The 21,825-nt window shown below is 36.5% G+C and overlaps 1 protein-coding gene across 7 annotated transcripts in view; it reads right to left on the minus strand.

Moving 5' to 3' along the window:
* Positions 1 to 21,825, minus strand: part of strbp (spermatid perinuclear RNA binding protein) — a 114,512-nt gene that overhangs the window by 15,755 nt on the left and 76,932 nt on the right. For all 7 annotated transcript variants that reach the window (XM_073874039.1, XM_073874041.1, XM_073874042.1 and 4 more), the window contains 8 exons: positions 21,478 to 21,663; positions 16,627 to 16,771; positions 10,951 to 11,042; positions 10,441 to 10,536; positions 10,231 to 10,342; positions 7,678 to 7,775; positions 3,545 to 3,650; positions 2,961 to 3,044 (listed from right to left, as the gene is read on the minus strand). In XM_073874039.1, coding sequence (XP_073730140.1) covers positions 2,961 to 3,044; positions 3,545 to 3,650; positions 7,678 to 7,775; positions 10,231 to 10,342; positions 10,441 to 10,536; positions 10,951 to 11,042; positions 16,627 to 16,771; positions 21,478 to 21,663 — 919 coding nt within the window. The remainder of the gene's footprint in view (positions 1 to 2,960; positions 3,045 to 3,544; positions 3,651 to 7,677; positions 7,776 to 10,230; positions 10,343 to 10,440; positions 10,537 to 10,950; positions 11,043 to 16,626; positions 16,772 to 21,477; positions 21,664 to 21,825) is intronic.

The raw sequence follows: 21,825 nt of genomic DNA on the forward strand, positions 1-21,825 counted from the left end.
TCAAAATGTTCAACTAAAATCAAGGGAGCAATTTTGAAAAAGTACCAAGCTACTAATAATAAGTAGCTACCCAAATCAAAGGGGGGGGGGGTATCTTTTGTATAAATATATAAATGACTTTTCATTTTAATTTAGCAAAAACTTCACAATGAGTGATCAAAAAATTTACCATTTGGTGAAATAAACTTAATCACTTTATTATGCAAATAATCTATGCAAATAAAATTTTACAACATTACTGATTATTACCATAGTTTATTTTGCTGTACAATGTGTTAAAAGTTGACCGATACTATAAATCCATTCTGTGAAAATGGCTAAACCACCGTTACGCAATCGTACAAAACATATTAAAGTTACAGCCGTAGCCTCGCTACTTTTAGTTAGCTGCTCCCCGCTGGTGAGCTCATTTTCTAATGTTGTATCATCCTAACTCGCTCCATCAGCTGGCTAATTGCTAAATTCTGCTGCTTTGAAAGCAATTTATGTGAGTCCGCTGAGGCTCAGGCTGGGGACAACAGCACGACTCCAAGAGAAATTAAGAATCAATGCCATTGATTTCCCAAAGGCTGTATCCTTCCTGTACCGGAGAAAGAGAGATGGAAACGCAGCAGGATGAGGAGGGGGAAGCAAAAATATATATGGTATAGCGAGAGAGAAACAAAGAACATTAACCTGGAAAGAATACAGAAACGAGATGGCAGGTGCAGGATTATCACTCAGAGGTACAAAATTAAGTAAAAAATTGGGAAACAAAGTCATCTTGCTGATTTAAAGGATAACACCACAGTTTTTCAACATTTTACTATGTTCTTCCCTCAACTTAGACAAATGAATACATACCTATCTTTTTTCAATGCGTGCACTTAATCATTGTACAGTGCATCATGTATGTGTTAGCATTTAGCCTAGCCCCATTCATTCCTTAGGATCCAAACAGGAATACATTTACAAGCAACCAAACACTTCCATGTTTTCCCTATTGTTATATGAGTAGTTACACGAGTAAGTATGGTGGCACAAAACAAAATGTGGCCATTTTTTAAGTGGATATAAAATATATTTTGTATTTTGGAAGAGCACTTATTTTGCAGCACCTCAACCTCGGGCACAACAAGATCATCACTCCCCCTCTCGTTCAAACTTCTGAAGACAGGAGTGATGGTGTTACTGCGCCCAAGGTCGAAGTGCTGCAAACTAAGTGCTCTTCTTCCATACAATATACAGTATATAATATATACTGCTTGTACACTTTTTCTATCACATCTTTTCCTTGCCTTCGCCTCTCTAATAATGTGCTTAGACACAGAGCTCTGTGAACAGCCAGCCTCTTTTGCAATGACCTTTTGTGTCTTGCCCTCCTTGTGCAAGGTGTCAATGATCGTATTTTGGACAACTTTCAAGTCAGCAGTCTTCCCCATGATTGTGTAACCTACAGAACTAGACTGAGATACCGCTTAAAAGCCTTTGCAGGCGTTTTGAGTTAATTAGCTTAGTATAGTGTGGTACCAGGTGTCTTCAAAATTGAACCTTTTCACAATATTCAAATTTTCTGATACTGAACTTTGGATTTTTCTTAGTTGCCAGTTATAATCATCACAATTTAAAGAAATAAACATTTGAAATATATTAGTCTGTGTGTAATGAATTAATATAATATAGTCAGTTTCATCGTACGCACGTGCGCTGACGCGATACATGTCTGGATCCGAACTTTACTTCCGGTTTCGTTTTTTAATGGTCTGACTAGTTGCTTAACTGATCGCTTGAACAAATGCCTCATCGAAAATAACAAATGTTTTGGTTTCCTAGGTAATCTATGTGTTTTTTGCTTGTTATATAGATAAACTACGTTTAAAGGACTTTGTTGTTATTTATTCTTTGCAGAGTTTTCTGGAAGTTCCGTGCGGACCACGACAGCCGCTTGTTTATGTTGTTACTGGTGAAACTGTCTATCCAAGTTTCACTTTTTGAATGGAATTTGTGAAATAAATCTACTTTAAAATGATATTCTAATTATATGACCAGCACCTGAAGTTCTTATTTTTTATCCGCTTAAAAAATCGGCACGTTTCATTCTGTGCCACCATACCCGCTCGTGTAACCACTCATGTAACAGTCTTTAAATAGGGAAAACATGGAAGTGTCCGGTCGCCTCTAAATTCATCCCTGTCTGGATCCCAATGAATAAATGGGGCCAGGCCAAATGGACACGCTGTACAACGATTAAGTGCACGCATTAAGAAAAGATAGGTATATATTAATTTGTCTAAGTTGAGGGAAAAACATAGTAAAATATTGAAAAACTGTGGTGTTTTCCTTTAAATCAGTAAGATGACTTTGTTTCCCAATTTTTACTTAATTTTGTCCTTGAGTAAAATATTGAAAAACAGTGGCGTTTTTCCTTTAAGACCGAAGAGAATATCATAGGCAGGTAATGTGGCAGTCAGGTTGTCTGAGCATTTGGTATTCTATATTAATGACTTGATTCTGACCCACAACTTAACAAAGCCGGATCGATGATATCTGCATTATTTTGATTGACTGCACAATTTAAGATTGCGAACAACAAAAAGTATGTTGTGTGCTTTAATAGAAGCAAGATTTTTAATTTAGAATTAAAAAATTTTCCATTTTATGTTTTTGTTTTGCACTTCAAAATACTGAAATACTGTGTAAAATATTTCCATAGATATCAGTTTTGGTCAATATTATAATTTACGTTTCATAATAAATACATGAAACTCTATTTGATGTGCAACATAAAATGCACCCAAAATTTAAATTACATGAACACTTATGTAAATATTCCCTCAATTATCCAAATAATAGTAAGTTTAAAATGTATATTATCTATCAAAGCTGTTAAACTGACACAGAGGGAAATCCGAGACCAAAAAAACTGACACTCTGTGATGAAATGGCTAAATATTGTCATATATATTGTGTGCGCGTGTCACCTTTTCTCAGGTTGCGTTTCATCTTCTTGATGAGGTCTTTATCATCTAGCAGACCATCTTCATACGGTCTCTTCAACCCTAGACCTGATACAATACATGAAAAAAATCCCGATAGTTATAAAAACACATCAGTACAACTGACTTATTTCCCTAAAAGCACATGAAGGACCATTTTGTTGACTGTAAAATTATATCAATATGAATAATATAAAAAATAAAAGGTTTGTGCGGTGAAGTGATTTGAATGTGTTGTAACACCACAAGTCATTTTCTTATATCTGTTCTACCTGGCTGTACTAATACATAATTTTGGGAAATTGTGAAAAGCGCTATTGAAATAAATTTGAATTGAAAATACATTTCGGTTCCACCAGAAGCACCAGGAAAAGAAATGCAAATATCGCAACATTTTTTTTTTTTAATCAAACAGGTTTCTCTGACCCAATGTTGTTGTCTAAGGTTTGCTAAGATGCTCACACAAAGCATTTTTTAGGGAGATCAACCTGTAAATGGCTTATATTTAACAGTATTGTAGCATCAAACAAACTGCATCACCTTTTAATAAATAAGCTATGCATGCTCACCGTCTTTGTCTGACCAGAGGAATTTCTGTGAGGGTTTATTTGAGGGGAGAGGATCCATTTCTAAGACTTTATAGATTTGCCCAAAAGCCATAAGCCGCAGAGATTGCTGAAACACACACAGATTAGATTAAACATAACAGAGAATAAAGGATATAGCACTGTAAAAAACAAATAAAAAACTGTATCAAAGGTCTCAAAACTTGCCCTGAAGGCACAAAGACGCAATGCCTTATTTATTTATTCCTGATGAAGCAATACGTGACTAGGTTTAGCCCAGGGCTTTAATATAGACTGGCTGGCAGTCTGTTTAGCTGTGGGTGTGAAACATTAGACAGCGCTAAGACACTTTGAATGAATCACCACATTCAGAAGAATTAGAGGGCACAGATTGCCTCACAAATAATTCATGCTAACACTAACCCACAACTTATGCCAATGTATATTAACAAAGACTTATAGTCCCATTAGAAGAGTCGTTAAACTATTTCTAGAAAGTAATTAGAGCTTATTAAAAAAACATACATTTTGTGTTATTTATAAGCTAACAAAGCAAATCCCCGTTTACAACCATTTTACAACATAAGCATTGGTAGATATAAATGGTTAATCAAGCTGCTTAAAGCAAAAAATCTATTCATCAAAATAAGATTTTGTTAAAAAAATGTCTTTTATGTATATTTAAATATTTGTTGTAATCCTTAAACTTAAGTAACACTTGCAAACATATTACAGTGCACATTTAGTGCTGAATTTCCTGTCTTCATCAAACAAGTTAGTATGTAAATAAAACATTTTCTTAGCTTTAGTGTTGTGTGCCCTATAAACCTTCTCCGATCTATGGCTAAATAATGAGGCACATTGTGATTCAGATCTTGAATGCTCGAGCATTTAAAGAAAAAGCACTGCAGACTTTACTCATAGACACACAGCTCACATACACACACAGGCTTCCCCGGGGCAGGACTGAAATCTATGGCTCAACTCGCTTGTGTTTTCCCACACTCATTACAAAGCCAATCTTCAAGGCTCTCTTTAAGGATTTGAGTGGGTTACGGCTGGGTTATACGTATTGAATATTCATGATAGATTTGTAGCTGGGGATATAAGAATGGGAATGCTGTGATGATTTTAACACACATTTTATTGAGACATTCGATTTCCTAAAGACTGTTGCTTTATTGCTTGAGTCTATATTCTATACTAATATACTAAATAATAATAATAATAATAATAATATCTTGAAAGCTGCTTTAAAGCAATAAAAAAATATAAAAGCATTTTATAAATAAATATGACTTGACTAGATGTGTCATTAAAATTAAGATTTGTGAATACAATTTGATTTATACAAAGATGCCAAATATCTTCTCTGATTTAAAAGCTTTCAGCAAAAACAGCATTAAAATTGTTTACTTTCATTAAATTACAGTAAATCAGAAGATCTATCACTCCTATCCGACGTATCTGATATTTCATTTTGAAGTATTGTGTCAAAAACAAGTAAATTTCCAAATAAAAATCCCTTATTCAGTACATTTTTTATACTGGATGTGTTTTTTTTGATTTGTGGTTAAAAAACATGAAGCAATACTGAATCATTTGTGTTACTTTGTGTTTACTAATAAAAATATTGCTAAATATTACTCTTGCCCACTTGGGGTGCAGCCCCTTGAAACGTATATGTCGAATATATTCTGATTTACCAAATATTAAACCCAGCTGATGGATTTAAAAGCCATAAAATGTCTTACAAAGCAACTACAAAAGTTTATAAACATCGGTACATAGGTGAAAATGGCAGCTGTCCAGCAGCAGTTTTGAGGGAAACACAAAATTCAAGTTTACCGACAATAATGCACAGGACTCGACCACAGACCTATTGTTACAACTCTAGCTTCTGTCACTAACAGTTCGGATGGCCTTGTTTATTTTTGTTATGTAATTATGCATTTGTGCATTTAAATATTGGTGGGTGATTCTCACGAAATTCATCAGATTTTGGTTCTTTAACATGGGGATGCTCCGATCAATGCCGATCTCCACTAAAAATACGTGGTGATCACTATTCTGAATCGGACATCCGATCTTATTCACAGCTATTTCATGTACTACGGCTTTTGGTCAGTAAGTCCTTATCGATCTGAAATCGCTGTTTGAATCGTTTATAACATGCATTTAGAAACAACACTCATCAAACATAATTATTATACATATTCTTTTTATAATGAAAATACCTGAAAAGGTTTAAAGAACAGCAATATAAATATATCCTTCAGCCATTTCCTGGAGCTGCGTGTCATCATAGCTGCGTGTGTATTGTTCTTCGTCTGCAGCGCATTTAGCGTTTCTGCACGAGAGCGCCCCCTGGCTTTTGGATGTAGCGGCATTTCACCGTAATTCATTGAGAAGCATAACAAGCATTATCGGCCGATCGATCGGAGCATATTTATAATAAAAAAATCTAAAAAAATAAAAAGCTCCAGTGCATGTTATACTATAAACATTTACAGTAAAGAAACATGTGGTATTTAGTGATCATTGGTAAATGTAGAGACAATAATAAGGAATATAAATGTGTCCAAGAACAATTTTCAATCATTGTTTAAGCCCTCAAGGAACTAACATAAAAAAAATGTTGGAAGGGACATAATTGACTGTGAACTCAAGATGGCTACCAGGTAAGTAGTTCTTATTTTTTCTCCCCGGATAAAAGTTGAAATTTTGTTTGTCATATTACCTAGACAACTTTTTTGTTCTCATTACCGAAACATGAGTTTGTAAATGCATATATTTAATGTAATATCATTGTAATGATTATTTTTGATAATGATAATCTAAAAAATGTAAATAATTCTATAGGAAATATATTAAAATCATCTAAAAATAATGGTTATAGTAAGTTCAGACCTTAATCTTATATGTGCAAAAAAAATCTGATGCTGGACATCTTATAAGTCTGGATTTCGTGAGAATCACTCATGGCTACAGTAAATATCAGTCTTCTATGTGTTCCAATATACTGTATGTACAGACAAACCAGTACAGACAATATTATTGCACAGATTCCACACAAGTGAAAGATAATGTGTTTTAATCATTTCATTTACTTTGTTTGTTACATTGCTATTCGAAATGATGAGTCTTAAAATGTTAGCATTTCAACAAAAGCATGAAAAAGCTACAGCTACATTGCCCAGCCATAGCGCGCGCCTGTTTGTGTTTGTGTATGTGTGTCATGGCAGTAATCTACAGCGCACATATGAGATAAGAGCCTCAGAGAACAGCTGGGCATATACACACAAAACACACACACACACACACACACACACACACTTCTCTCATCTTTTCAATGTCATCCACACACATCCGCTAACACCAACCAAAATTATTTTCTTCCCACACCTGCTATTTAGGTGAACTGAGAAGACGTACACTTCACAACTTTCTTATCCGGCTGTGAAACTCAATTTTTGTATTCATTTTACTGAAAAACTATATTCTGGTCAGTGGGATTAGTTACTGTATGTTTTTTCCCTTTAATATTTATGATAAACACTGAGGTCACTGCGTGACATACCATATAGACGGTTTCAGCAGTAACAACATAAATAAGCGGCTTTCGTGGTCAACACGTAACTTCCAGTAAACTCAGTATCCATCAATCTGTGCATTCTTGGATTAATGTTCAACCGAGGTAAACGTTGTTTTATGTAGTATGTTGCCATTTTAAAACACAATGATTAACATCAGTTATGTTTGAGGGTAACAAGCTTTTAATTTTGTTTTTCATTTTGATATTTTTAGCTAGAAAGCATGGTTGCGAATAAAATTTTTACATTTATTGGATAAAATCCATAAATGCAACAAAAAAAAATCTTAACATCACCTCCGTCCAAACGTAGATAATAATAATGAGTACTTTAAAAAAAAGCTTAAAATCCACTATATTCTAACCTCAAGTCATTCAAATGTAGTTTGTTGACAGAATCCAGTCTGCTAATAAAAGCTCATTTACAAAAAACATGTCAGACACACTTTGCATCTTTTTAATTGTAGGCCCATCTCTAGAGAAGTAAACCAGCTGGTAAGATACTTGCCAAAACTGACACCCGTAGATGAATACCTGTACACACCTGTGCATTGTATGTGATGGCCTCTGACTCCTCATCTGTCATGGCAGACAGTGTGTTCACTGGTTCCTTCTCACAGGGATCATGTAGACCTGGTCCACCTAAGGACATTTAGTTTTCATCATATAATATGTATGCACTGTAGTCTAGCAGATTACAAAAATAAAACGTTGTGTGCCAAGTTCACCCAAAAAAGAGACTGCACCATTTTTGAGAAACACCGAAAGAAAATGTGATGAACTGTTACTGGTGACTAATACAATTCAACAAAATGTCTCCTGTTGTGCTCCACAGAAATAAAAAAGAATATCATGAGTACAGTAAATAAAAGGTGTTTTTTATTTTTGCAGAAGCTATTCCTGTAAATAATGCGTTAAAATTTAAACACAAACACGCATGCATGCATGCACACACACATTTATTTATGTAGAAAAAAAATCCAAAGGTATGTCAATGTGGGACAAACTCATAATTTCCCATGCAGCTTATCGAATATGAATAGCTGCATCTCATTATTAATGAATGACAAAGAAAGGAGAATGAGACTACAGAGGACTGAACTGGTTATGTCAAGAGAAGATAAATGAGCTTGTATTCCTCTGGGTCACAGGAACCAGATCTGCTTTACTATCACCACTCTATACAACATGTTCACATATTTCACTCACATATTCAAATATTTGGGACACAGCTGAATTTTTTAAATGGTTAACATACATAAAAGAAGCCAAGCTAATATAAAAATAATAATAAATAAATATTACAATTGAGACTATTAATAGAATGTGCTTTGGCGGGCACCACCTCACAGACTCTGTGCAGGCAACCTGGTGCCCGCTGGCACCATGTGGGAGACCACTGTCCTATAACTTATATCAGTCCAAAAGGACATGTTTAGGTCCACAGTCTAAAAATTTAAACAAAAATCAAACCACCGATGACTTTTTTGGTTCTTCAAAACAAAATACGCAGATTTGTTTTGGGATTTTGCTGAAAATGTGAGCGCCTCTACACAAGTGTTAAACAATAACTTCAAAGTGGACTTGTGTGGATATTTCCTGAAGGCATACATCAATTTGATGAAAGTGTTTTATATTTATTTTTTAATTAAAGTTTTGTACCAGACGTTATACACAACTTACAGTCAGGGCTCCAGACTAACATTTTTCACTATGAGCCCAACTGAAAATTTTAGGGACGCAACCAAAATATTTAGGGGCACACACCGTAAATCAACATGCTAATCAAATAATGACATTTCTACAAATTTCCACTTTATTACTAATACATACTTTGATGATAGATGCAGAAAGTACAATGTGCTGTTTCAAATTCAGTGTCACATCACACACAAAAAAGGTCAAATTTACTGATCGCACATGTGCGACTGGATGTATAATTCAGTGGCACACTCTCAAATTTTGGTGGCAAAATGCCATCATTTGGTGGCAGTCTGGAGCCCTGCAAGGTCAGAATTATTGGCACCCTTGCTTAATATATGGACATAATAAGCCTGTGACAATAAGTCTGCATTGTTAATCCTTTTGATCTTTTATTTTAAAGGACAAGTTTGGTATTTTACACTTAAAGCCCTTTTTTCAGATTGTTTATGATCAAATAGAACGGTTTTGACTGAAATTTGGACGTTCTGTTTCATCATAAACAATCTGAAAATAGGGCTTTAAGCGTAAAATACCGAACTTGTCCATTAAAAATGACCTTTTAATGAAATAAAACAATTAAAAGTGGGAGACGTCACATTATGAAAAAATATATATTTGTCCAACACACATTGGCCACAATTACTGGCACCCCTAGAAAAAAAAAACATGACTGCATCTGCTAAAAAAATCTTATAATGGGCCTTGTTTGGATCCAAAACAAATATAAAAATAGGTCACTGAGCACAAAATGAAGGTTCTGCCCTGGTTATCTCAGTCACCCTGACCTAAACCCTATAGTTTAAGATTAATGGGGTGAACTGAAGAGGAGAGAGGACCTAGGAACTAAAAGGAGATTTGGTATGGAGGAATTATCTCTGATCTCTCCAAACTCATCAGATATGATACAAGAAGATTTTGAACCCATTTTCAATTATTTTACTTCAAATTAAAGTTTCAGTTTTTTTTTTACTAAAACATTTAAGGAAAGGATTAACCACGCAAATGCATTTTTGCAGGCTTTTTGTTTATATTTATCAGGTCCCAATAAACATACAAAAACTTTGTTAACTCTGAAGTTCAGGAATGGAGAATCGGCGGAGAGAGGCCTAGGTCAAAACTTTCATCAAATAATGGATTATATTTTAGCTTACCAGGCACGTTTCATGCCTTCAGGATGCTTAAAAATATACGGTATGAGTCACATCGTTCTTTTATAATGCTTTTGCGACCATACACTCCCAAATCAACATTTTGGTTTTGAAGAACTGGGGAAAAGCATCAGGGGTTTGACTGTCATGACAGCGAGTAAACAATGACAAAATCTGTATTTTAACCCTTTGAGAATTTTCATTTCTTCAAAAAGCAAAATTGAGTTTTTGATACTCATGCATACCTGGCAGCAGTATGCCCGAGGCAAGGCACTCCATGACTCGACGCAGAGCTTCACCTGCACCCAAAGGCCTGTTACACGTGGCAATGGCCTTTTCGCATATTAACTCTAAAGGCTGAGGACAAAAGAGACATTCGCAATCAGGGCCGACTTATAATAGATCTACATATTTAGATTTTTGGCCTTTGTACAACAGATCCATCACATACTCACCCATCCTTTCAGAGGTTCCCACGCTGGTAGTCTATTGCACATGTCTCTCAGTATTCGTAGGACAATCACGCACGATTTTAAGCCGTTAACTCTAGCCTGAGGAAACCAAAAGGGAATCGCCCAATAAACCAAGAGTAACAACTAAACCCAGCTTTAACCAACTAAAACTTTAGATTTCGACTCTGCTCTTTATGTGTGTGTTGTGGTTCGCTTGTGTTTTGTGTGTATGACTGTGAGTAGGGGGCGGGGCTTATGTTAGGTGGGATGGGAGAAGGGAAGATTCAGTCCAGGAAAGCACTAGACAAATTCTTCATGGTGACAAGCAGGTTATGGAAAATAAGGAAAAACAGGCAAAAGAAACCAAAAAAGTGTAACAATTGCTTTTGTAGCCTTACGATACTTAAAAGTTTGTGATGAGGTGTCGAGCGTTTGGACAGCTGGAGGAAACCAAGGAAAATGGCATGTTTTTGTTCATAAGGCTACAATAACAATAAAAAAGTGAGCGCCAACCTGGAACCATTTGGCATGTCGCAGAGAGGCCAACGCCAGCAGGCACCTCTGTCTATCCAACAGGTCCGCCGGCTCGCTCGACTCAACGTTCTCTATCGGTGAGAAGAACGGGACAGGAAATCAAATCACACACACGCGTAGACAAGCGCACTCACACACACGCGCACACATGTACACATGATGATTTTGGTGAGGGGTGGGGTCGAGGGGCAGGGCTGCTTAGGGGGAAGGAAGAAGCCAATTGACTTTGGTGATCCAGTTCATCCAGAAGAGATGAAAGTTTAACGCATCTCCTTGGCTGGCTGGAAACTGGAGGAGGGATTCGCCAAAGGTGTTAGCATGCGTAAAGTGTCGTCAAAATCAAGGATCAGCCCGAAAACAGGCTGAGGATTTTTAATAGGTGTTACACGGTGTCCTAACAAGGTTAAATGAAATGAATGTGAAGTGAAAAAGTTTTTGTCCTAACCAGCTCCGATTGTGACAAGCAAGTCGTGCTGGTTAGCTCCATCCACAGTGAAATTTGATAAAACGGCACAATAAATATCAAAAACCGTGGCTCCAAAATGTATATGGGCTTGATGCCACTGTGTTAGCAAACAAAATATTGAACCAAACCAAAAAACTTGTACAAAGTATGTTCCTCAACACGAATATGCTAAGATGCAGAAAATATTTCCTTATTCGAGAACCAAAACATGAAATATTTTATGTAAATCTAAACAAAATTTAAACCAGACGTGTTTAACATGTTTTGCATGAAAGGTACCGAGCCCCTAAGGTGACATTGGAGTAAAAATCTAAAGTTTAGTTTCAGGTGCTCACGTAAAACTTCCATGTGCTCACGCGAAACCTTCATGTGCAGAATTTTTTTTTAAAGTTTAGTTTCGCGCTCATGAAACTATCGCACGCGCACATGAAACTATTGTGTGCACACATGAAAGCAAAAGTTTCACATGCGCACACGATAGTTTCATGTGAGCAAGCGAAACTAAATGCGGCGAAACTAAAACGCGGTACTTTCACGTGCGCACGCGATAGTTTCATGTGCGCACGTAAAACTATCGCGTGCGCACATGAAATTATCACATTTAGTGTCGCGTGCTCACATGAAACTATCGCATGCGCACGTGAAACTTTCGCTTTCACGTGTGCAGGCAATAATTTCACGTGAGCAGGCGATAATTTCACGTGCGTACGTGATAGTTTCACGTGCGTACGTGATAGTTTCACGTGCGTACGTGATAGTTTCACGTGCGTACGTGATAGTTTCACGTGCGCGTACGTGATAGTTTCACGTGCGCGTACGTGATAGTTTCACGTGCGTACGTGATAGTTTCACGTGCGTACGTGATAGTTTCACGTGCACACGCAAAACTAAACTATTTAATTTTTGCTCCATAGCCCCTTAGGGGCTCTTTAGAAAGGCGTGTCTGCGGCGTATTTTTTTTTTATTAACGTAGAAAGGCGTTTCTGTGTTGTATTTTTTTTATTAATGCCATCAATATTTTGTTACATAAGACATTTAAAAAAAGCTGGAAAAAAACTCCAAACAATCTTTAATTTAATGAAACAATATTGATTTAGAAAAACCACTGAATTAATTCTAATGGATAACGAATCTAATAATAATCAATAATGAATCGAAACCATATAAATACAAATTGAATCGCCAAATTAGTCGCAAAACCCAGCTCTATTCAAAAACGTTTAAATATCTATGCACTAAATTTAAATACTTTTGGGAGCCTGTAAATTTTGCACAATTACACATTTAGGATGAAGAAAAAACCTGATGCTTTTAAGTTGAAGTGCCTGGTTATGACACCGTGTTAACGTTATAAGCAACAGTACATGCTAACACCCTCGGCGAATCGGTGCCAGTTTGTGCTTTTGACACTGGAATAATGAAAACATGCTGTGGGCATTGTTATAAACCAGTCACAACAAGAGAAGATATCACACAAACACACACACACACAGTTTTAAGAACATTGTTCTTCATGTCTCCCACCCAAATAACACACTTAAGCTTCATTCTGCAGCCTGTTTGTGATCCTATCACTCTCATTAGATGAATGTTTTGGCAGAAATGCTCATGTGTACACCGTGTCCCTCTGCAGCTAAACACTTAAAAAGAAATAAAACACTGCCACGGGGTAAATCAGGTTTACTGGAGGTCATTAAGAGATTATGTGACAATATTTCATAATTCTTCTGTGGATTTTAATCAGCGTGACCCAGCTGAGGCGGGATTGAGTGGACGATCTGTCAAAGCCATAGAAAGATTTAGCCCACCTTCTGAATAATGACACGCACATGCACACACACACAGCATAAATGGACATTAAATCTACATCTGACAAATTTCCAAAATCAAAACGTAATGAAAATAAGAGAAATATAGCATGCTAATCGTGAAACACCAGCATACAAACACAGGTGCATCTTCTCCAGATTCTCACTACTGCATTACATTTCTATTGTGTACTGTATACAGCAAGCAAAAACAGCAAAATGTAGGACAGGAAAAATTAAAAAAAAATTGAAAATGTTGTTAACTATTTGTTTATCTTTTAATTTTGCACTGAAATGTAACCTGGACCTTCATAACAGTATTTCAACAGATTCACCTCATATCAATGTAATGTTTGTGTACTTGTTGGTGAGGCAATTTAGGCCTGTCCTGAGATTGAGCCGTTTCTCAGTTGGACAGGGCCCTTGACCCGGCCGGGAAATACGAGATGCTACTGTCATGAACTCCAACCCATCCCTCCACATCTCTCTCCCTCTTTCTCATTCTTCATTTCAGGGCCAGTGTTCACATCTGACACATCTATCAGATGGATGGTGTGTGTGCTGCAACAACTATTGATTCCTCAAGCCGGATACATTCTTTCATTTCCCACCCCCACAACCACCTTTCTAACATTTCACATCAAAGAGTGCGTGTAAACAAGAGAAGAAAGAAAAACTGTGTGTGTTCACTATTTCCCTAAATTTCTTCACTAAAACCCCTTTCACAGACCTTTGGTCGCAGAAAATACTTGTAAAATTGCTTCTGTGTGAACGCAAACGTGTCCCGTTAATCTTCTGGAATCGTTGCCTTAAAGAAGACCTAGTAAGATACACGGAAAACCCTCTGTGTGAACAAGAAGCCGAAACAATAAAGTTCAGCTCTTTAAAACGAGAGATTTACATGCAGATCAACATTCATGACAAGAAATGTCGCAAACTAGACTGAAGCAGTTATCAGGAAATGATAAATGAGATGAATAAACAATGCCGGGCATGCCGTAGTGAGGACGCGTGTGTCATGGCAACATAAAGTTGGTTCAACTCTTTAAAATGTGGGATTTACATGCAGATCAACATTCACGACGAGAAATGTCAGCAAACTGGACTGACGCAGATATCACGTAAGTTAGCTCGTCACTTACTGCGCTGAAGCGGAGATCATTCAGCACCGTAAAAGAATATCACGCCACATGCTTATTTGAGCTTATAATAAACAAAAATGCCCGTGCATCATCCCAAAAAGATATATGGTTCAGCTCCTCAAAACGGGGGTTTAACAATCACGATGAGAAATGTCTGAAAACTGGATTAAAGCAGAGATCAAGGAGCTCGTCAAATATCCACTCTGAAGCCGAGATCATTCACCAGCATAGAACGGTGCGTCACACGCTCCTTTATAGTCTTATCATAAACAAAAAAAAATGCATGCGAGAGGTTTCTGGAGAGAGAAATAATAAATAATATGCAAACTTCAGACGTTGCGTAGAAGAAAGTGCAGGACTTTAAAAAGGTCACTTGTCTTTCCGGGACCTTGCAGATTCCGGCAAATCATTGACAGTGTGAATGAACAAAAAAAATCAAACGATCCCGGAAAAATCCAAGATGCATTTTCTGTGTATTTTCCGGTATGTCTGTGTGAAAAGGCTTGATATAGTTCAGTCAAAGAAGTGAATGAAAATGAATGAGTGAATTTGGACACCACCAATAATGCATGTTCCCTCAAATAGTGCACTACTTATAGGGGGCTATTTCGGAAAAAGCCTGTTTTTGGATTATAGAAATGGAAGACAGAAACTGTGTGCCGCATCACTGCAGATTTAATAGTTGCAGTCCAGTCACTGTCATTAAAAGGTACGGTGCACAGATGTTGCAGATGCCACAACAGTCACGGGTCAAAGCACCAAAAAGTTCCTCAAGCTCCGAAAATTCACATCCATCCTTCCTTTACTAATTTATGCTCTGAGCTACATCAGCAATAACAAACCGTAAACCCAATTAGACTGCAATGAATTCAGATTAATGTCAAGTAAGTGAGAGAGAGAGAGTGACTCGAGGGTGAGGGAGGGAGAGTTAATTGACAGATCCAAAAGCACAAACACTAATGGCTCCTGCGTGCACCAGCCAGAAACCTACCCACATTGTAAAATATGCAGCATGAAGTTAAAACAACTTGGTATTGAAAGGCCATTCAATCTACTATTTTACGTTTTGGCTTGTGATAAGTTGATATAACTTATAAAAATAAGTTACTTAATTATTAGTTACTTAAAGTAACATTAAAAAAATATGCAGCATTTGTGTAAAATCAACATATATTTTTCAGTGCATAACAGACTGGGTTGTTCTTACTGCTTAGGCTGACTATCTGCTACGTTAAAATAATATTTAATAATTTTACTTTACTTCATTATAATAAAATATGAGAGGTTAAATACTTTAATTGCATATATATAATACAACCAGAAAATACAGGAAATGTGTATGTAGTATTAAAAACAGTATAAAAGTATAAGCTGAAGTTTTTAGGGTAAACTCCCCTTCCAGGCAGTTGCAGGATATCTTAAACCTAAATGAAATTAAATCCTAATTTCTAATTCTAATCGAATGACTTCAGGACTTCAGTCTCCTCAAAAAAGCTCAAGATGTGTTTCGTGCCAAGAGAGGTCAGACTAAATACTGACTGATGCCTGAAGAAGAAATTTAGTTCTGAAAATGGCTTTGTTTTAATTTTGTGGACATATTTCCTATATTTTCTGTTTGTATCTTAATAAAAAGAGTGAAAAATAAATATGGATGGAAATTAAAACTTCTCTAAAAGTTATATATATGTATGAACATATATATATGTTTGTGTGTCTTTGAAAATGCAGTTTCATCTCTGAACGAAATTAGCATTTTAGTCTACCCTTCCTAAACCACTTCTCTATTTCAGCATCCGTTGTGAGCTAAACCACGGGGCCCAAAAATCTGCCACTTACCATAATGCTGAGTGTGTGTGCATGTCTGTGTGTTTCTTGACAAGAAGATGAGCTCAGTTGTATGTGCTTTGACTGCCAAACAAAGTCTACATACTAAATAAATATAGTAAAGCTCTTTCCTCTTATGAAATATTACGATCAATAACTGCACGCAAACAGACTCACAAACGCAGCTTACGGCCATCTCCCTATCTTCCCTACTACTTTAAATCCTAAAGGATAAGCTAAACTTGCTGCATTATTTAATGCTCATCACGTCAGCTTTTCCACGTTCAATTTCACCTTTTTGCTCAACAGAAGAATATCTGCAACTCAGGTTTGGATTAGGATGAGTAAACGACAACAAAATGTTATTTTTAGAAAATGTAATAACAAAATGCATCCACGTTCTTGGCTCACAAACCTTGTTCGTCCATCTCGGCTTCATCTCTGTACTGTGGAGAGGAGAGCATCACCTTCAGTGTGAGCTTTGGTTCTGTCGTGGTGCACACCAAGATGGCCGCCTCAGGAACACAACGCTGTACCTCATACTTCTCCTCTGTCAACTTCTGTCAGGGGTCAAATGTTTAGGTAAAATGTCAAAAACTGTGCCAAAATACGCACACATATGCACACACATTTGCCGATTGACAGCCTTTTGTTTCTGCTTTTGTAGTCCATATAATTTTAAAAAGCAGGGTAGAGTAACAGTGTTGACAGTCATGTGTGTGTTTCTCTGTGCATGACTTCCAATTATGTTACATACTGTCAGCACTGTTACTCTACCTTGATAACATTCGGACATCTATTTGACCATACATTACATTTTTCAACAGACTACATTTAAAACTTGATGCCTCAGACATCAAGAGGTGGTTTGAAACGTCTCTGTCAGATATAAATGCATCTGGAAGTTCAGGCCTCTTACTACTCCCAAACAGAACTATGTCAGTATATACACTTTTGGGACCCCACAAGCCACGAGCGAGCAATCGATAGATGAGACCCAAGGATGAAGTGACATCGAAACTCTAATTGCCACAAGGACTTGTATCGCTCAATCGCTGATGTAACAAAGCACTGATTGATAGAGAGAAAGTAAGAGAGACTAAATGAATGAGAGAGAGAGATAAGGACACAGCAGAAAGAGAAAGCAGTCCGCTGCTATTCCATTAAGAGCTGATCCATCATGTGGAGACCTGACCTGCTGGCAACAGACTCTGTTTTAATGGGATTTCTGTCTGGGTGTGCGTCTCAGATAACTGCGGGTCACCGGTGGGCACCCCGACCCCCGGCCTGTCCTGGCTATCTAATTAGGGAAGCTGGTATCTGGCAGGTCTAGATTAATTACACATGCTGAATATAAATAGATCAGGTCTGATTTTGATGTAGCAGTTTTCTTGGTAAAAAAACGGCAATGTTTAATTTCCCTTCATTTTGTTTCACAGTAAAACTCTGCATCCTCCCATTTAACACTGCTGGTCTAATCCAAATCATATTAACTGTTAATAAGAACGTCATAGCATTAGGTGACAGTACTACTCTTGCTCTCCCTTTTTGCGATGCGTATAACTTAAACTGAGTTAAAGGGATTCATCTCAGACCCCCTAAAATCTGATATTAACTTGGCTATTAACACCTTTAAAATCTGTGATGGTGTGATTCTCTTATCTCTATTGCTCCTAAATGGATGCAATAAAAAGCGGTCCCTGCTGTCAGATTCAAACGTGTATCCTCTCTCACTTGAGGCCAGAATTATACTACTGTGAATCAGATATTTGGCTGAACTGCTCTGAAAATCAATCTGTATTGATGCCAAATACTTTTATGCTTTTGGTTTCTGTCCATTAAGTTTCTATTTGTTGGGGTTACAAGTTTATATCACATTGATCAAATCATATATTAACGCTTTTAATTGGTGTACTACCATAATGCAATGCTTCACTATTTAGTACACCATACCTGTATTCAATAAAAAAGCATTTAATTGTGATGAATCTATTCTTACTGAACGTGTTCTGGAGAACCTGTAGCGTACAGCAGCGCAGTCACTCTCAATAAACAGAGATGAAATGTTAATTTTGTTGCCGTTAGTTCATGGCAGTCAAATTCTGTGTCAATTGTTACTGTCAAACTCTGTTATAAAGATAAAGTAACAGTGACAGTCATGGGAGGTGGTTCCATTACCCGCCAAATTGCGCAAATTGAAATAGCGAATTAAAAACGCACCCAATGGAAATAGGTCAATTTCATATAAAAATTTATGCTGGGGTGAGTTGGTTTTTCAGGTGATTCGGAAAAAGAAATATATCACAATACCTGACGTCACATGATCATATTTTTTTAACAAGCAACTATCGTCCGTTTCACGATTTTACACGATTCACTTTTTATTTGCTGTTTAGGTGTACGTAGATATGCAAAAGGCACAAACACCAAGATAAACGATGAAGCGAGTTATTGTTTCCAACATAAATTTATTTCTTGGACTATAACAAACACACAAATTGTAGGCAACAGTTTACGTCCTGGGCCTGTTGACGTAGACAACACCGACATTATCATAATTCCTCCCGCTTCACTCACAGCCTGTAAGTTAACTCCTGTCAGCATTGCATTGTGAGCGAATCTTTCAAACATGGTAAGGAGCGTCACATTTACGGCTGACGTCATAGGTATTCAGACCAATCACAACGTACAGATTAGCTGTCCAATTATAGACTCAACGCTTTTCAAATTGATGAGTTTTGTAAAAAATCAATGCGTTTAAGGAAAGAAGGATATCTGGAGCTACAAAAATGTACAGTATGTGGAAAATAAACCACGCAAACACATTGTATTATACCAAATACACAAAATAACATTGTTTATTTACCAATGAAACGGGGGCCCTTTAATATTGCCCTGTATCTTTCGTTGGTGGACAGGACCAGTGTTGGGGAAAGTTACTTTTAAAAGTAATGCATTACAATATTAAGTTACTTCCCAAAAAAGTAACTAATTGCATTACTTAGTTACTTAAGTAATGCTTACGTTACTTTGTTACTTTTGCGTTACTTTTTCTTACTTGGCTGAGGCTTGATCTCTCAGGCCTTGAAGGTGTTTTTTTATGATCGCAAAAATGTCAAGCTCTGGCCTGCCATCTCCGTTTCTGACTCAAACTGTTCCCGCTCAGGCGCACAGAGTGCGTAATTCTACATTCATATGTTCAGTTTTATTCAGAACATTATTTTATTTTTAAATTAAATTAATTAAACTGAAAAGTAACTTGCATTACTTAAAAAAAAAAAGTAACTCAATATTAATGTGTACATTTATAAAGTAATGCGTTACTTTACTAGTTACTTCAGAAAAGTAATGTTATTATGTAATGCACGTTACTTGTAATGCGTTACCCCCAACACTGGACATGACAAAATAGGTGTGTTTGACTTTATGTGGAGTCACAACAACAAACAAGCACATGCCATCCAAAAATTGTGAATTGCATTATTTTTCTTTGTGATTAATAAATTCAAACTGTACCTACAAATTCCAAAATTTGTCTTAGAAAATTCTGTCATCATTTACTCATCCTCAATTTCAGTGTTGGGCAAGTTACTTCCAAAGTGTAATACATTATATATTACAAATTACTGTCATTTGAAAGAAATTAGTTAGATTACAATATTACTGACTCTGAACTGTAATAAGTTACACTACTTTTGGTCAAAAATAAAAAAATAAAAATAACACGGTCTAATTTTGAAAAGCATTGTTGTAACGTGCGTTACTAAGACTGTAACGAGTAGAATATTACCAGAATATTATTAGTAATGCATTATATTACTGTGTTACAGCAAAAACTAATATATTACTGTAATATATTATATTATTTTGTAATGCGTTACTCCCAACACTGCTCATGTTGTTCTAAACCTGTATAATTTTTTTTTCTGACAAAAAAAGATATCTTGAGAAATGAAGGTAAACACACAGCAGTAAGTGACAATTAACTTCCATAGTAGGAAAAAATATTTTGGAAGTATTGTGATAAATGACTAAGAAAATATTTTGATAAATGATGGTAAGCACACAGTTGTTGGTACCTGTTAAATCCCATCATATTTTTTATTCCTACTATGGAAGTCAATGGTCACTTACTGCTGTGTAAGTATGATGAACCATCATTTCTCAAAATATCTTCTTTTGTGTTTATCAGAAAAAAATTCAAGCAGGTTTAAAACAACATGGGGATTAGTAAAAGATGACAGAATTTTCATTTTAAAGTGAACTATCCCTTTAATGCCTTATACATTTATTATGGAGGAGAAGTTAAAAAGTCTGGGTATGAGACAAACCCAAAATAATGAAATGCTGGCTAAATGAACTCGGCACTAAAATAGCAAACAAATTATTTTTCTTGACCCAAGTGTACATTGTTACTCAGTGGCCGGATTGTTATATTTTTTCAAATATAAGTGCTTGAGAGGTAACACACAATGGTCAATGCAACACACGGGTCAAAGGAAACAAACTATTGATATCCATGACTTCATATGGCACAGCGCAACCGACATGCGCATGACATCAAAACACAGCGATTCCTAGAGAATAGAGAAATTCAGGAGATGACTGTGTCTGTATTTTGATGACATCATCTGCTCGGCGCCGTATGAAGTCTAGCACACCCATTGGCATGGTATTTGAAATGACTTATCGCGAGAGAACAAAACTGCATATCATCTGTTAATAGAAACGCTGTCATTTTGCAATCTTTTTTTTGTGGACATTTAGAAAATAAAGCTAAAGTTTTGTGCACATTTTTTAATGGAAACCAGGCTATGTATGTGTGTGTGTGTGTGTGTGTGTGTGTGTGTGTGTGTGTGTGTGTGTGTCTGTGTGTCTGTGTATGACTGCCAGTTCTGTTACATACTGTCAGCACTGTTACTCTAATTTGGTGGCAGAGTTTGACAGTGAAAGAACTGACAATGACTACTTAGGACAACAGGAAATCATATGTCTGAGCTATATAAGAAACTAACAGAAAATAGTATAGTGTCACTGGCTGTAACATCTTGTGGTCCATGACAAGTAGTTCCAAATTATCCAAATAATAAAAAATAAACATGAAACATGAGTACATAATTACTTTGAACCTGCAATTATCTAATCACCTAAATGTCTGAACCAGTTAATAATAGTTTTTCATGCATTTCTTGCTTCATTAATAAACAAAAACAGTCACCTCAGACATAATCATAGCTTATGTGAGCTTGAGCAGGTGTGCAGTTACCTCGATCTGCTGGGGCAGGTTGTCACAGACAGTACACAGCAGTGTCTCGGTGGGTTTCTCTTTGCACATGAGCACAAGCTCCAGGTCCATGTCGCCTTTAATCAGGAGTCCTTTGGCTACCAGGCCGATTCTCATCACTCCACATAAAACCCCTCCGCCAGTGGGACCATTACTGCAGCTGCTGCCCTCACTGAGACACAAACAGCACAAAATATGATCAAATCACATGCAATACGTAATCCTGAGTGGTACGACTTTTACAGATGCAACTGCATATTTTTAAAATGGCATTATTTCAGTAGAATCAAACTGTACTTATAAATAAGAAAATCACTGAATATAAGATTT

Source organism: Misgurnus anguillicaudatus, chromosome 12 (assembly GCF_027580225.2).
Source record: "Misgurnus anguillicaudatus chromosome 12, ASM2758022v2, whole genome shotgun sequence".
NCBI lineage: Eukaryota > Metazoa > Chordata > Actinopteri > Cypriniformes > Cobitidae > Misgurnus > Misgurnus anguillicaudatus.